We start from the raw sequence: 16,691 nt of genomic DNA on the forward strand, positions 1-16,691 counted from the left end.
ACTACATTCAAATTCCCAAATATTGTTTATAAATGTTTGTTTATGTTTAAAAGGAGATATGCAATAGAGATTTGCATTGGTATAGATGTTGGTCTATTGATAAAAATTTAAGGTTAATTTTATTATATGTATTTCTGCTCTTGATTAAGGTATTATGTTTGTACAGCTCATTTAAAAATTCAATTTATAATTAATATAGGTTAATAGATAATCTATAATAGTCAAGTTTCTAGTCATGTTAATTAGGTTTCTAGATATATAGAGATATATTTCAGTTAGATGGGTATTCTTCAATCTTTCGGAGACCTTCAGAATATGGCATTTAAAATGTTTTAAGAGCTTAAGACTTTTTATGACAGTGAGACATATCTGTTCCTGGGAGCACCATTACTTCAAAAGGAAGTGGGCATCTTAGAAGCTTCTTATGGTGTTTTTTAGCCATTTGGGCAAGAAACTGCTCCTGTCTGTACTGCTTGATGGTATGTTGTATGAATTGGATATGCAGAACCCACAGAGAAATGCCTGCTAAACTTTCCTAATGGTGAGATGTCCTTCAAGGTTCCTGTTTCATTAAATAGTCTGCCAGACATTCTGCAGGATACAGATGAAAGTGACTTATAAACTTCTAGATGAAATTGTCTTTGAAATGTTCTGATTCATGGAAAATTTTGCAGCATACTATAGGCCTGTAGGCTAAAGATGGATGCCCCAATGATACAGGAGAACTCTGGATGATTGTCTGGGCAGTAAAATGTCTCTGTCAAATCTAGAGTTTTAGAAGTTGCTTACAACATACTTCCAGTTTCCTTAGTTAATATTATATCCTTCTGGAATCTATGATGGAGTGGAAGAATAAATAATTTTAGTTTTCCTTGGTGATGATAAAAGATAAAATTGATAGTAATATTGTAACTATAATTCTTATTTGATGCCTATTTTGTTATATGTAATTTTACTGTGTTAAAATTAAAACCTTTCTTGCCATCTAAACAGACAAGGGGAGATGATGTGGGATTCCCCTCTGTATACTGTGAATACCATTGGTTAATAAACTGTCTTGGCCTGTGCAGAGCAGAATAGAGGTGGGTGAGGATTATAGAAATGGGTTAAATTAAGATGTAAGAGTTAGCCGGGCGGTGGTGGCGCACGCCTTTAATCCCAGCACTCGGGAGGCAGAGGCAGGCGGATCTCTGTGAGTTCGAGGCCATCCTGGTCTACAAGAGCTAGTTCCAGGACAGGCTCTAAAAAAGCTGCAGAGAAACTCTGTCTCGAAAAACCAAAAAAAAAAAAAAAGATGTAAGAGTTAGCCAATATGAAGCTATAACTAACTAACTGGCCAAGCAGTGATTTAATTAATACAATTTCTGTGTGTTTTTTTCAGGGCTGAGACCTCTTACAACAGGTCTAAAACTTGTTATTGAGGGGAGAGTCTAAAAATAATTTCAAACATCACAGTTTTGATATGAGCCTTTTACCCAAAGAGGCTGAAAGAGAACTGAGCTCTATTAGGCATGTACAGACTGGAAGCCCAAAATATCAAAGAAATGGTACCCAAGTACTTTCCTCTATAAAGGAGAAAAAGGAAGTATTAAGGATGTACAATAAAGACAACACTGTTCTAGAATATATGAGATATATAAATACAAGTATTGTTTTAGGTAAATTGTTCTCAGTCAAGGTGAAATTTTGTTCCTAGTTATAAGTTTTCCCCCTTTTCCATAGTATATAACTAAAAACTTACAAATCTCATTTTGTAGTATCAGTAGTTTATGGTAGCCAGATAATTTGAAGGAAATCCTACCACTCTACCTTGCAGATAAGTAGCCATGAGCAATGTATAAAATGTATATTTTTAGGCATTCTACATATTATTTTCCTCACTTATGAAACTGTGAACAATTGTATCTACTTTCAAAAATTATTATGAAAATTTGAGGCTTAAGAGGTGGTTCGGTGGTTAAGAACATTTACTGATCTTTCAAAAGACCTAAAATCAGCTCCCATCAACCATATAGTTACTCAAAACCATCTGGAACTACAATTCCTTGAGATGAAACTTCCATTTTCTGCACCTAATGGTCATCAGGTATGCACATGGTGCAAAGATATACATGAAGCCAAAATACTCTAAAACAGAACGTATATAAATAGTAGAGCTTAAAAAAGAAAGTAAATTGTATGGTATAGTGGTACACGACCTTATTTTAAAAAGATTATTCTGGCCGGGCGGCGGTGGCGCACGCCTTTAATCCCAGCACTCGGGAGGCAGAGGCAGGCGGATCTCTGTGAGTTCGAGACCAGCCTTGTCTACAAGAGCTAGTTCCAGGACAGGCTCCAAAAGCTACAGAGAAACCCTGTCTCGAAAAACCAAAATAAAATAAAATGAAATAAAAAATAAAAAAAAATATTCTGAAAGCTAAAATATGTGGCAAATGCTTTGATCTATACCTGGCACTGAGGTAGCATGCTATAAATGTCTGCTGTTGTAGATTATAATTGACCATATGCACATATTCCATTCACTTAAAGTTGCTACACAAGTCACTGTGCCAACCTAATCCCCATGGCCAACTTAAAATCATCTGAAATCTTTTTATGTGTTAGGGACTTCGCTGTTCTCACTTCTTGTTAAGTTCTTCTTGAACTTTGGGCTTTGGCTTCTCTATGTAGTGTTTTTGTCAACTTGGCACAAAACTAGACATGTCTGGAAAGTGAAAATCTTATTAAGAAAATGTTTTCATAAGATTGGCATGAAGGCAAGTCTGGAGAGAATTTTCTTGATTAAAGTTTGATGTAAAAAGTCTTCTCTTCTATGGGTGGTGCCAAACTGAATGGGGGACAGCAAGCAAGCTGAGCAAGCCACGACGAGCAAGCCAATAAACAGCAGTTTCCCATAATTTGTGCTTCATTGATTGCCTAAAGATTTCCACCCTGCTTGTGTATCCACCCTAACTTCCCTCAGGGAATAGACTGTTACCTGGAATTGTGAAATAAAATAAAACCTTTCCTCCACAAGTTGCTTTCAGTTATGGAGTTCATCAACAGAAATGGAACTCTAAGATGCTAGAATTTATAGATTAAAATATATTTGTCCCTTCCCTTCATTACTTCAAATCCTCTTCTATACACATCTCTACTCTATTTAAAATATCTGGCCTTTTTTGAACTAATTGTTATACTGTATATATGTGTATATGTATATATGAATATATTCTTAAATATTACCTATTCCATCTGTATAATGTTACTTGTATATATGTTTTCAGAGTTAACTATTTGACCCTGGAAAATCAATTGGTGTGTTCTTCCCTAAGACTTGAATACATATTGTTGAGATATTATGGTGTAGCTACTAATGTTCTAGGAAACATAATCTGACATCAAACTGTCTGATCCTCTTGCTCTTAACAGTCTTACTGCCTCCTCTTCTATAACGTTCCCTGAACTTTAGTTTCAGGACTGTTTTAGATGTATCTGAACAGTATAACAATAAAGTGCAGTTGTGACTCATATACCTTGGCAGAAACAAACAAATATCTAATTATACTATAGACCATTTTCATAAGAGGAAAACAATGCTTAGTACTGGAATCATAACTATTCCATGCTAGTGAGGCCATAATTATTGGAGGATAATTGACAACCTCTAATATACTTAAACAATATGATAATATAATCTATAACAAAAATCCATAACTGCCAATTTTTAATGAGTCTTAATGTGACATTTTTTCACCCATATTCTCAGAATAAACCTGTAATTAAAGCATCAAAGATTCAACTTTTTCATTTTCATAATACAGGCTATTATGTGCATGTATGCAGTTTTCTGTTACATCATTGTAATTCCAAATGTGTATAAGCTCAAACTAAATATATTCTATTCATCAAATACGGCTTTCAGTAAAAAATTGTTAGTGTATCATCATTATTCAATAAACAGATGTTTTGTTTAGTATAGCAGAATACAAGTATTATAAAACAGAAAAATGAAATTCCAACTTGGGAGTAGAAAAGAAGTTCATTCAGTACAGAAGGAGGAAGGACAAAAAACAAATAACATCAAAGTTGGAGGATTAAACCTTCATGGAAACATATTATTTTATAATTACTTAAAATTATACATAATACAGTAAGTGTATTTATGCATACACATGTGTATATGCACATATATAACTTAAAGGGACTAAGCTACTTGAACTGGAAATGCTCTAAACATAAGTCATAGAATAACAAAAACCCAGTACCAGGCATAAGAAACCTCCTTTCAAATGGTTGGTATTGCAAGTAACTCTTAGATCAATATAGACTATTGCCATTACCCTTGGTTGCCTCTCAGAAGCAGAATTCCCTATTGTTGAAGACACAGTACACTAAGAACACAGAACCTGAATAAATGTGAACTGGATATCCTAAAAGCCCCTTTATTTCTATATAGCTTTCATGGTATCAGAAATACTATGCAAGCTACTGAGGACAGGAAGTAATTAATAGTCCAATCAGATGTCACACTTATGAATTATATGTCAAGATATTGTAATGGTTCAATATAGACATGATAAATAATCCCTTCAAATTTATTCTGTTTTTTATTATATATTCTTGATGACCAGAGTATTATGCAAAACATCAACAGTAAAACAAACAAATAAACAGCAGAAAAAACATTAAGGATAAAAAGACAAGATTATTTATTTTTTCCTTTTAGGACATTATAGGATCTTTTAAGAACTAGCATATTGGAATACTCAAAAATGTAAAAAGTCATCATACATGTTTGATAGATAATTACATCAGTTTTAAGGAATGCTGAACATACTGGTGGTTGTCAAGTACCACTGTAAATCACTACTATCTATGGAACTCTTATAAATAAAATAGCTAAGCCTAAAACACAGAGACGTTATTTCAGATTATTCAGGTTTGCTTTCAGCATTGTAGTGTAAAATATCTTTTGGCTTATAGCTGACTCTGACATAATTCTCAATTACCTTGCCTTTCTAAAACAAACCTGCAATCTCAACTATAGGGGAGTCTGAGCTGATCACAAAGTCAAAGACAGCCTGAGCAATAGCTGTAGATCTAGGCTAGCTTTAGTACTTAACAAGACCCTGTCTTAAAATAAGCTAGCACACTTGTATAGGATATCCAATAACCTAAGTTCAACCCCTAGTACAAGACAAACAAAATCTGTAATCAAATGGTACTTGTATATTAACAAATACAAAGTTGTTTATGATTGAGAAAAATATATATAAATTTATTTTTTAAAATAGTCCTAAGTCATTAAGGAATATTAAAAAATTATGTGATTTGGATTACTTCCTTTTCCTAGACAAATTAAGTAGCCTGAATATTTAAAAATATTTAGATATGATTATTAAAAGGTAATATTTTCTATAATTTTAATTTAATTATCATTAAATAGTTTTATGAATATTGATAAATATTAATCATGTTATATAAATGGCACTGTGGCAGTAAGAAACCAAAAAATATATAAAGTTTGATTATTGCTATTATGTAATTTCACAATAAAGGCAATAGAGAAATGGGCAAATTAAAAATCCCTTTGTAATACCTGGTAAATGTGATGAGAGAAATTGTGAGTGTAAGGCACACTATTGCCCACCCCAGCACTCATTTAAGCAGAGTGACTACAGCCCTTGCTGGGATGGCCACCTCAGAGATGAGGCTAGAAAGATGAGTTGATATGTGAAATATAAGGAGAAAATAAAAAAACTGAGTAAAGGTTTGTCATTATAAAATAGAGGTCACATTTCATAGTTTGTTTGGGCAGACAAAAGGCCCAGATTACAGAAGGCTACAGATGATCTTTACTCTGTAAGATTTGTGGAATACATGTTGTAAAATAGAGAGACTGAGTCAAGTTCTGTTTTTCAATAATATTCTGGAAGATGATGTACATGTAAAACAAAAAAAGCATTCTTTTTTTAAATTCTGAATTGTGTATAAGTGAAAATGCAAAAATGTCACAAGAACATTTGCAGAGAGAGAGAGAGAGAGAGAGAGAGAGAGAGAGAGAGAGAGAGAGAGCGCGCAAGGGTTAAGCAATCACAATAGAGGGGTACCTGGCTAATCCCAGTTAATCAGAACACAGATTCCTGATGAGGAAATGAAGACAGAGTGGGAAGAGTTAAGACTGTAAAAGACATGACTGTCAAGGATGAACTATCTATGATCACTGTGAATTATTTAAAATTTTGTATGGTATGAAATTAGAAAAATAGTAATATTGCATAGATACAATAAAAAGCCCAGGAGAATAGGCTGGCTTTCAGCAGAAGGACTAAGTACATGTCTCCTGAAACAATCATAATAGGAAATCATGACATCTGGGACAAATGGTTTGATGAACAAGAAGTCAGATGTGTTGTTGCCTGTACTAAAGTTATGGCTGAAGAATTATTCTTGTTTTGTGCACATAGAGGTTATGCTTGAAAAGAAACAGGGGGAGACTAATATTAGGTTGAAGAGGGTCTTAAAGGTTTTAGATAAAATAAAGAAGAGTCTCAAATCCTCAGCTAGAGAATAAAAAACTTCATCACACCAAGGCTGTTAGGTCATTGTTGCCAGTATTGCTTCACTATTAAAAACTTTTAATCCAAACTATTTCATTTTGAGTGCCTCTAGTTTTGACATCCATTCTTGCTACTAAGATTCAAAAATATGATTTTTCCTGCAATGATTTATCACTGTACTCAAATTTAGAGATTATAGATACTTAATATTTACAGCGGTTTTCTGAGATGCTAGCTTTGTTTCCTCTGGTCAAGAGAAACAGAAAAAGCACTAGATAACTTATATTGACAATAGAAAATACTGACTAAATAATCTAAAAGCTACTGCTTATTCTAAAAATAAGATTCTTCTTTGCAATTGCCATGAATGATAATTACTGGCAATCTAATTAAAACAGGTAATTATTTCATTGGTAAAATACCTAATTTATCAACTTTGGTTTAATTATGGTAGCAGTGAAATGTTTCTGGTTTTTAAAATTACTTTCTATTTTATTTCATAAGGAAAATTAGTAAAATGAGAGTTATTAGTCGAGCTGGAAACATTGAAATTGAAAACAAGGTAAAAATGTAATTTTTATAGGATATATTGAAAAATAATTTCTATATACTGTGAAATACAATTTCAGTAAAAGAATTTACTTTTGGCTATTCATTTAACTATATGCATCTACATGTCTATAAGGTTTTCAAATCTGGACGTTGACAATTCATCGATAGTAATAAATTCTGTATAAATGTCACGATTTCCAATAACACATAAAGCTGTTTTTAAATACAGATACCTCAAATATTTATGTGACTTATATCACTGAAAATTAACAAAATAAAATGTGGACTGAATAAATATTGAGTTTTCTGTTTTATAGTCATTGCTAAATGACTATAAAACAGTGCATTCTGTTCATTAGTATTCCTATTGAAATGTTCTTTTCTATCTACACTCATCTAAAATAATCGAGAAACAAAAACTTACCAAAATGGTGGTAACAATCAAAGAACGATTAGACAGGGAGTCTGTGATGTTCGCTGGCTTTCCTTTCTGACTTTCTGTCATATTCAGGCCACTGGCTGGGTCCCACGTTCCAATCTATAAAACAGCAAATGTATTTTGTGAATTGTCCATCAGGCACCTGAGAGAAGGTTCTGGAAGGGAAAGTTAGGACTGCCAACACTTACTATTCACCTCTGAAGCATTATGTTCTGTCATTGAAGTATAGACTGCTTGTTTTAAGCATGATTCACTGTTCTGTGAAATGTGTCTAGCGAACTGTGACATTAAATAAGAAAATAATTCACCATACTGCCACCATCAGTATGAGAGCTTCATTTTCCATTAAATTCATTCTCCAAGATAAACCACATTTGATCATACATTGGTAGCTACTAGAAACTGACGGATAGGGTACGTCCTTTAGTGTAATGGCCCTATTTCATTCTCTCATTGTAAAGAGAATATTCCACATCACAGACAAAGCTAAAAGACAGGGGAAAACCTGGAGACTGAGGATAATTAATAAGTATAGACAGGCTTATGGGAGGGATTGACTACCTTTCTGTCTAACTGCAGGTAGAGTAAATCTATATCAAGATATCTTTGGGGCTTTTAAAATAATCTTTTGTAGTAATAAACTAATTCTGGAAAGGAGATTCTAGTACAATATCATCTAGATAACCTACCCCAGTGATTCATTGTGTCCTCTATTTAAATAGATTTTAATGAGCCAATGTCTTCCTATAGGTGAGGCTATATTCCATATTATTTGTCTGTAGACAGTTTATGCGACTGAACACAATGAGTGGAATGACAAAGTCAGTCTCCAGGAAAGGACATACAAACACAAGACCTCACAGAAGGCACAGGTTGGGTGTTTAATAGTAACTACATTACATCATGGCCCCACAAGTGTTAATCATCAGTGAAACAGAACATAAGAAGAACTGTGTATAAAGTACTTCTCTATTGCTACCCTTCTATACCTGAGGATTATCAGTAATGAAATTTGTCTTCATATTCCCCTAGCTAATTATCTTACTTATTTTCATCAAAGTACAGCATCAATTTTTTTTATAAAAACCAACCTCTGTACATAAACAAAATTATCTTGAAGGTAACATTGATTTAGCAGATATTATTCTTGATGTTACATAAATAGTATATTAAAGATCTTGTAACATGATTAAAATTCCTTAATTTTCTTGCATTTTATTGTAGACACAAATTTATTATGATTTTCTTATTAAATTTTAAACCTCTACTTTCATTTTAATTGAATAAAAATTGGAAAAGTATGACTATTTTCTGTTAAATGAAAGAATGATATATACAGCATTCAGATAGTTTTATGTAAACATGAATTCCATTATAATGTTTGAACACTGTAAAAAATATAAACGATTTATAAAATTATATAATTTTGCACATATCTTAAACAGCTCTTTACCATTATCTCATGATTAATTAATATTTTATTTTATTAATAACTATATAATCACATTAAATATTTTTATGTCAATAAATGAAAAATTTAAAGAATTCATCAAGAGAAAGAAGACCCAAAATTGCTTCTTTTTTATTTTCAAAATAAATTACTTTCTGACAATTATTTACCATGTAAAATCATAGTTTATGACTATTATGAGGTCACAAAAGCGGAGGCTGTTCCAGGTGCCTGGGCGCAGTGGAGAAAAGAGTACAAATTTAAAATGACTGCTGATTTACTGAAATCATTCAAATATAAAAATCTTTAAAAGTTCTCTATACACTAAACATGAAGTGTCTCTCAATGGTATCTCACAGTGACTGCCACTTTTCTATCTGTGGTTTATAACCAATATTTGTCAATTTTTTCCCTTTAGATAATTTATTTTTATTTCCATCATTAATGAAATAGCCAGATCTTAAATGCTGTAATTCTATTAAACAATGCATTAATGGTCATAATTTCCCCGCCATTTCCTACCTAATATTACCCTCAAAGTTACTGATGAAAAGCATTCTTTAATTCACTTAATGCACATAACAGTAATAAAAAAAACAATTTTATTGGAATGAAGTGATTGTTCAGAAGATAGTCACACTTACCTCTGTGTCAGAGGAACTTAGTTTAATTTTCAGGCACCTCACAACCACCTGTAACCCTAACTGCATGGGATCTCATAATGTCTTCTGACCTCTGAATGCATGTGCACACCCATGTCCCCAGACACACACTCATACACATAATTTTAAGAAAAATAATCTTATCAGATGAAAAGATTAGAAACTTTTTTTTCTAAAGTGAACAGTACCTAATATCAGACCAAATAAACACACAATAAAAACAAAATTACAAACATATTTCCTTCATAAAATAAATGTAAAAAATCCCAATAAAAGAAAGGAATTTATAACTGGGTATGTTAACCCATGCCTTTACTACCGAAATTGTGCTGGAAGGGTAAATAGGACTTCTGTAAAATGGAGAATAGCTCTACAAAATGAGGTTTAGGAAAGCCAAAACTATAAATGGGGCATGAAATTAAATAAACAATTCTCAAGAATTAAAATAAAAAAGTTGAAAATACATTTAAAACTTGTTCAACATACTTAGCCATCAAGCGAATGAAAATTAAAATTGTTTTTATATTTCATCTTTCACCTGTCAAAATTGCTAAGATCAAAAACAAATTATGACAAATTTTAGCATGGGTATTAGGGAAAGAAAACACTTATCCGCTGGTATTGTAAATGCAAATTGGTACAACTACTTAGAAATCAGTATGGAGGTTCCTCAAAAAATCTTAAAACATATCTTCCAAATAATCCAGCTGCACCAAATTTCTGTGTCTGGGTTACATCACTCAAAATAATGTTTTCTAGCTCCATGCATTTGCCTGCAAAATTCAAGTTGCCATTATTTTTATCTGCTGTTTAGTACTCCACTGTGTAAATGTACCACATTTTCCTTATTCATTCTTCTTTCGACGGGCATTTAGGTGGTTTCTAGGTTCTGGCTATGACAAAAAAAAAGTTGCTATGAACATAGTTGAGCACATGTCCTCACGGCATGATTGAACATCCTTTGGATATATATTTAATAGTGGTATTACTGGGTCTTGAGGAAGGTTGTTTCCTAATTTTCTGAGAAATCAACACAATGGTATCCAAAGGGGTTGTACTAGCTTGCATTCTCACCAGCAATGCAGAAGTGTTCCCTTTCCCCACAACCTTTCCAGCATAAGTTGTCATCAGTGTTTTTGATCTTGATCATTCTTACAGGTATAAGATGGAATCTCAGAGTTGTTTTGATGTGCATTTCTCTGATGACTAAGCATGTTAAACATTTCCTTAGGTGTCTTTCAGCAATTTTAAATTTCTGTACTGAGGGTTCCCTGTTTAGGTCTTTACTCTATTTTTTATTGAATTATGTGGTTTTTTGGTGACCAATTTCTTGATTTCTTTGTATATTTTTGATATCAGATCTCTGTCCGATGTGGGGTTAGTGAAGATATTTTTTCATTCTGTAGGTTGTTGTTTTGTCTTGTTGACTAAGTCATTTGCTTTACAGAAGCTTTTCAGTTCCAGGGGCTTCCATTTATTAATTTTCTCTCAGTGTCTGTGTTTCTGGGGTTATATTTAGTCAGCGGTCACCTGTGCCAATATGTTCAAGTGTATTTCCCACTTTCTCTACTATTAGGTTCAGTGTGGCTGGCTTTATGTTGAGGTCTTTGATCCACTTGGACTTAAGTTTTATGCATGGTGACAGATATGGATCTATTTTCATTCTTCTACATGTTGATATCCAGTTATGCCAACATCACTTGTTAAATATGCTTTCTTTTTTCCATTTGATACTTTTTTGCTTTTTTGTTAAAAATCAGATATTTAAAGATGTGTGGATTGATATCTGGGTCTTCTATTTGGTTCCAGTGGTCCTTTTGTCTGTTCTTATGCCAATACCAGGCTGTTTTCAGTACTGTGGCTCTGTAGTAGTGTTTGAAGTCAGGAATTGTGATGCCTCCAGAAGTTCTTTTATTGTATAGGATTGTATTGGCTATCCTGAGTGTTTTGCTTTTCCATATGAAGTTGAGTACCGTTCTTTTGCAGTCTGTGAAGGATTTTGCTTGGATTTTGCTGGGCATTGAAAATAATCTTAACATAATTTCTCTTACTAATTCAGAATATCAGCATATCAGCATTTAAACTTACTTATCTAGTTTCATTCTCTTCTGGTTGCTTTATAGTTTGCTTTGATAAGAAGAATTTGATCTAAGCTATTTAAGTTCATATGTTTATTTATACAGCCATGGTGCTCATTGTTACCTTCTATAAATCACAAGTTTGTACGCAAAATGTAAACTTTTATAACTTCCATAATTACTGTGTTTATTTCTGAAACAACCTTATTTCACAAATACAAATATCTCCAGTTCCTTCTAATTTCCTAAAAATATTGTAATTTTATTCTTTTCTACTGAATAAAATTCAGTTGTGAATATGCACCACATTTTTTTATCCACTCATCACTTGTGGGCATCGAGGCACCTTTACTTTTGTGAATGGTGAAGCAATAAATACAGTATAATAGTTTTTATTAGATCCTGGCCTATATACCTTGTAGAAGTCTATTACTTCACCAGAGGCCAGGTCAGCACCCAGTACCCCAAGGAAGACAGAGCCCACCCCACTCAACCTTCTTCCTGCACAACTTCAACTCCTCCATTTCCTCATCACCATATCTAGCCAAGCTTCTGGGATAAGGCGGGTACCCTACCATAGGCCAGGTCACCTCTCTAAAGGATAAGCCACCACTCCACACACCCCCTGGCCCTTCCAGCATGTGTTCAGCAAAATCAGTAGCCATCTCATTGTCACTATATTCCAGGCCAGATCTCCAGTAGAAACTTTCCACTCCATCAAAGGCCATGACAAAATCCTTAACTGGGGAGACCATGGCAACTCTCTGAAAACCAGTCAGAAGCTTCCTACCCCACCAGAAGCCACAGTGGAATCCTAAAGCCCAGAAGAATGCCAGCCAGATCAAAGGTCACACCCATAACCAGAACTCTAGCCCCAAAATGAGAGTGGCAAGCCCCTGCTGGACCAGAGGCCATGTGGGTCATCAGAAGTTCAGTTCCCAATGATGGTGGAGACCCTCTACTAAATCACAGGTCATGAGGTTCAGATGCCCAGAGAAGAAACAAAAACCAAATAATAATAAGACATTCCACCTGCAAGAACACATTCAGGAATTGGCATCTAGTCCTATAATCACTCTAAATCCATATGCCTAAACATAAGTGTAAGAACACAAGAAACATCAAGGGTAATGTCATCACCAGAGACCAGGCATTCCATTATAACATTCCTTGAATATTCTAACATTGCTGAAACACAAGAAAATGACATTAAAACTAACTTTGTTATGATGATAGAGGTCCTTAAAAAGGAAATGAATAAATTCTTAAAGAAATCAAGGAAAGGACAATCAAAATATTGGAGGAAATTAATAACTATCTTAAAGATATTTTGTTGGTAGACTGGGACAGGTAGGGATGCAAACATGAGGGATCAGGTTGAGGGGCTGGTGAAGGAGAGTACTGAATAAGATGACTAGAAAAGGGAGTGTATTTCAGATTGAGGTACAAACCTGGGGTAAGGGAACTCCAAGTAATCTAAAATGATGACTCTAGCTAAGACTCCTAGCAGTAAGGGATACATGGCCTGAACTGGCTATTTCCTATGACAAGACAAGACTTCATTAGAGGGACTGGAACACCAACCCAGACACATAGTCTTTGACCTACAATCTGTCCTGTCTATGAGATATGATGGGGGTAAGGGTGGTACAAATTTATGAAAGTGGCCAACCAATGACTGTTCCAGCATCAGATCGACAGTATGAGAGTGAACTGACCCCTGACACTGTCTGGAGTGTCAGGACCCAGAGGCTGGATGGTTCAGAGACCTAGGATAGAAACAAATAGTACTAGAGAAAAATATCACTGTAATGATGCCTATCTTCTGCTATACTCATAAATTGGTACCTAGACCATTTGTCATCAGAAGCTCCATACAGGAAGTGATGGAAACAGATGCAGATATGCAAAGCCAAACATTATGCTGAGCTCAGAGAATCCTGCTGAAAAGGGGGAAGAAGAATTGCAGGAGCCAGAGGGGTCAACGACACTACAAGAAAACCCCCAGAATGAATTAACCTGGACTTACAAGGCTCACAGAGACTGAACTTACACTAGGGAGCCTACATGAGACTAAGACTTATGCATATACATACAGCTATATAGTTTGGTCTTTTTCTGGGAAGCTCACCACTGTGATATCAGTGAATGTCTTTGACAATTTTGATGGCTTTTGTGACCCTATTTCTTATATTGTGTTGCCTTGTCCAGCCTTAATACAAGGGTCAGAACTTAAACTTACTAGAAATTGATATGACATAGATTATTGATAACCATGGAGACCTATCTTTTTTTGAATAGAAACAAGAACTGCTTAGCAGTGAAGGGCAGAGGGGAGGTATAGGGGAGGGTCTGGAAAGAAAGAAATGAGGAGAAACTGTGGTTAGAATATAGTAGTAGTAGTAGTAGTAGTAGTAGTAGTAGCAATAGTAGTAGTAATAACAACAATAATATTAATAGTATAATTATTTCGGTCAGTTTAACTTACTCCTGTTAGCTGCCAAATTTTTCTTTATATCATAAAATGCATGTTTATTGCCATGAAATTATAACTATAGAAAAGATACAAAATAAATCACAGCTAATACCTACTGCATTTTTATCAATAATTTTTTTCCTATTTGTTAATAGACTCTTTCATAACCTAAATTACATAAGCAATAACTGAAGGGATGAATATCAGATTGTCCACTATGGTGTCACCACTTATTGCCAGATAACTTGGATATATAAACTCCATTTCTTCAAATTTCTCACCACTGTGAGAACTAAAGAACTCAAACTAATGTGTTTTTAACTTTATTATACTAATTTTATTATTTATTAAATAAATTATGCTTCCCCTATGTTCTCACTAGGAACAACTTACCAAATTTAAGTCAAAATCAGATGAGCAATTTAAACAGACTTATAAATCCTACTATAATAGAAGTAGTCATTATAAGTCTGACAACTAATAAAAGCCCAGAGGCCTAATGTAATTAGTACAGAATGTTACCAGACTTTCAAAGAACATTTAGCATCAATACTTTGCAAATTATTCCCCCAAATAGAAACAAAATTAACATTTCCAATTAATTTTATGATTTCAGAGTTGCCCTGATACACAAACCACATACAGACCCACAAATGGAGAATTATACATCAGTATCTATTATAAACAAATATTTAAATACACTCAATAAAATCTCACAAACTGAATCCAAGAACACATCAAAGATATTATCCACCAAGATCAAGTAAAGTTCATCTTAGAGGTACAGGGATGGTTCAATATATATAATCAGTAAATGTAATCTGCCATATAAAAAAACTGAAAGAAATAAAACAAATAATCATCTCATTAGACACAGAAAAGTGTTTTTGACAAAATCCAACACACCTTCATGGTAAGGTCCTGAATTGATTAGCAGTACAAAGCACTAAACTAAATATAATGAAGACAACTTTCAACAAAACAATAGCACAAACTAATTTTCATGGAGAGATACTCAAAGAAATTCCATTAAAATTAGGAACAGGAGCAATACAAAGTTGTCATCATGCCTGATTTAAAGTTGAACTGAAAAGCTACAATAATAATAATAATAATAATAATAATAATAATAACATGCATGGTATCAGGATAAATAAAAACAAGTTGATCAATGGAGTTCCAATGAAGACACAGAAATACACTCATACACCTATGAACATCTACTTGTTTGATAGGAAGTCAGAAATACACACTGGAAAAGAGAAAATACCTTCAACAAATTTCACTAGTCTAACTGTATATTGGTATGTAGAAGAATGCAAATAGATCCTCACTTATCACACTGAATAAAACTCAACACCAAATAAATCAAAGACTTCAACATACAACAATGAATTCTGAAACTTATAGAAGACAAAGCTAGGAATCATCTTGAATGCATTGGCACAGAAGAATACTTTTTGATAGCATAGACACTAAGATCAACAATTAAGAAATGGGACCTCATAAAACTAAAAATCATATTTTAAAAAATGACACTGTCATTTAGACAAAGCAGTGCCAAAAGTAATGGGAAAATACTCACTGACTAGATATCCCATAGAAAAATAATATTCAAAATATATAAAGAACTCAAGAGACTGGATGGGATTATAATTTTAAAATGGGGTTCAGATAACTAGATAACTAGAAAAAACTAAATAGCTGAAAAACACTCAAAGAAATGATTGACATTTTTAGCCATTAGACAAATGAAAAGTACTTTGAGATTCCATTTTATATCTGTCAGAATGGCTAAAATCCACAAATAAAGTGAAAGCTTATGTTGAGAAGTATGTGGAGCCAAAGAAAACAATCATTTATTGCTGAAAGGAGTACAAACTTGAACAGACACAATGAAAATCAGTATGAAGGTTACTCTGGTTACTCTGTATGTTGTGAATATCATTGGTTAATAAAGGAACTGCTTTGGGCTTATAGCTGAGCTATAGGGAAACAGATAGGAGGAGAAAACTAAATGCTGGGAGAAAGAAGGGCAGAATCAGAGAGAAGCCATGGATCCACAGCTGGAGACAGACATGCTGAAACTTTGCTGATAGGCCATGACCTCATGGTGATGTACAGATTAATGGAGATGGGTTAAAATAATATGTAAAAGTTAGCCAATAAGAAGCTAGACCTAATGGGCCAATCAGTGAATTACATAATATAGTTTCATTGTGATTATTTCAGGGTTCAGTTGTTGGTAACTAACAAGTGGCCTCGTTCCAACAAATTGGCACCCATGTGGACAATTAAAATCCACTTAAAACCTAAGAAAACTTAGAAAGGAACTTTAGAAGCAAAAATAAATGAATACAAAATAAAATTAAAAACAAGTTTAGTCGCATTTTTAATGGACATTGTTTGCTGGCAGCATGCTGTGGATCCTTTAGGAGAGGTCTTACTGATTCAGCCATAGCCCCCCCAAAAAGTTGCATCATATCGAAATG

At 33.7% G+C, this 16,691-nt stretch overlaps 1 protein-coding gene across 7 annotated transcripts in view; it reads right to left on the reverse strand.

The window, feature by feature from the left end:
* The window catches only part of Grik2 (glutamate ionotropic receptor kainate type subunit 2), a 618,878-nt gene that overhangs the window by 226,454 nt on the left and 375,733 nt on the right, over window positions 1-16,691 (reverse strand). For all 7 annotated transcript variants that reach the window (XM_038339004.1, XM_038338998.1, XM_038338997.1 and 4 more), the window contains one exon: window positions 7,519-7,632. In XM_038339004.1, coding sequence (XP_038194932.1) covers window positions 7,519-7,632 — 114 coding nt within the window. The remainder of the gene's footprint in view (window positions 1-7,518; window positions 7,633-16,691) is intronic.

This window comes from Arvicola amphibius, chromosome 8 (assembly GCF_903992535.2).
Source record: "Arvicola amphibius chromosome 8, mArvAmp1.2, whole genome shotgun sequence".
Classification (NCBI taxonomy): domain Eukaryota; kingdom Metazoa; phylum Chordata; class Mammalia; order Rodentia; family Cricetidae; genus Arvicola; species Arvicola amphibius.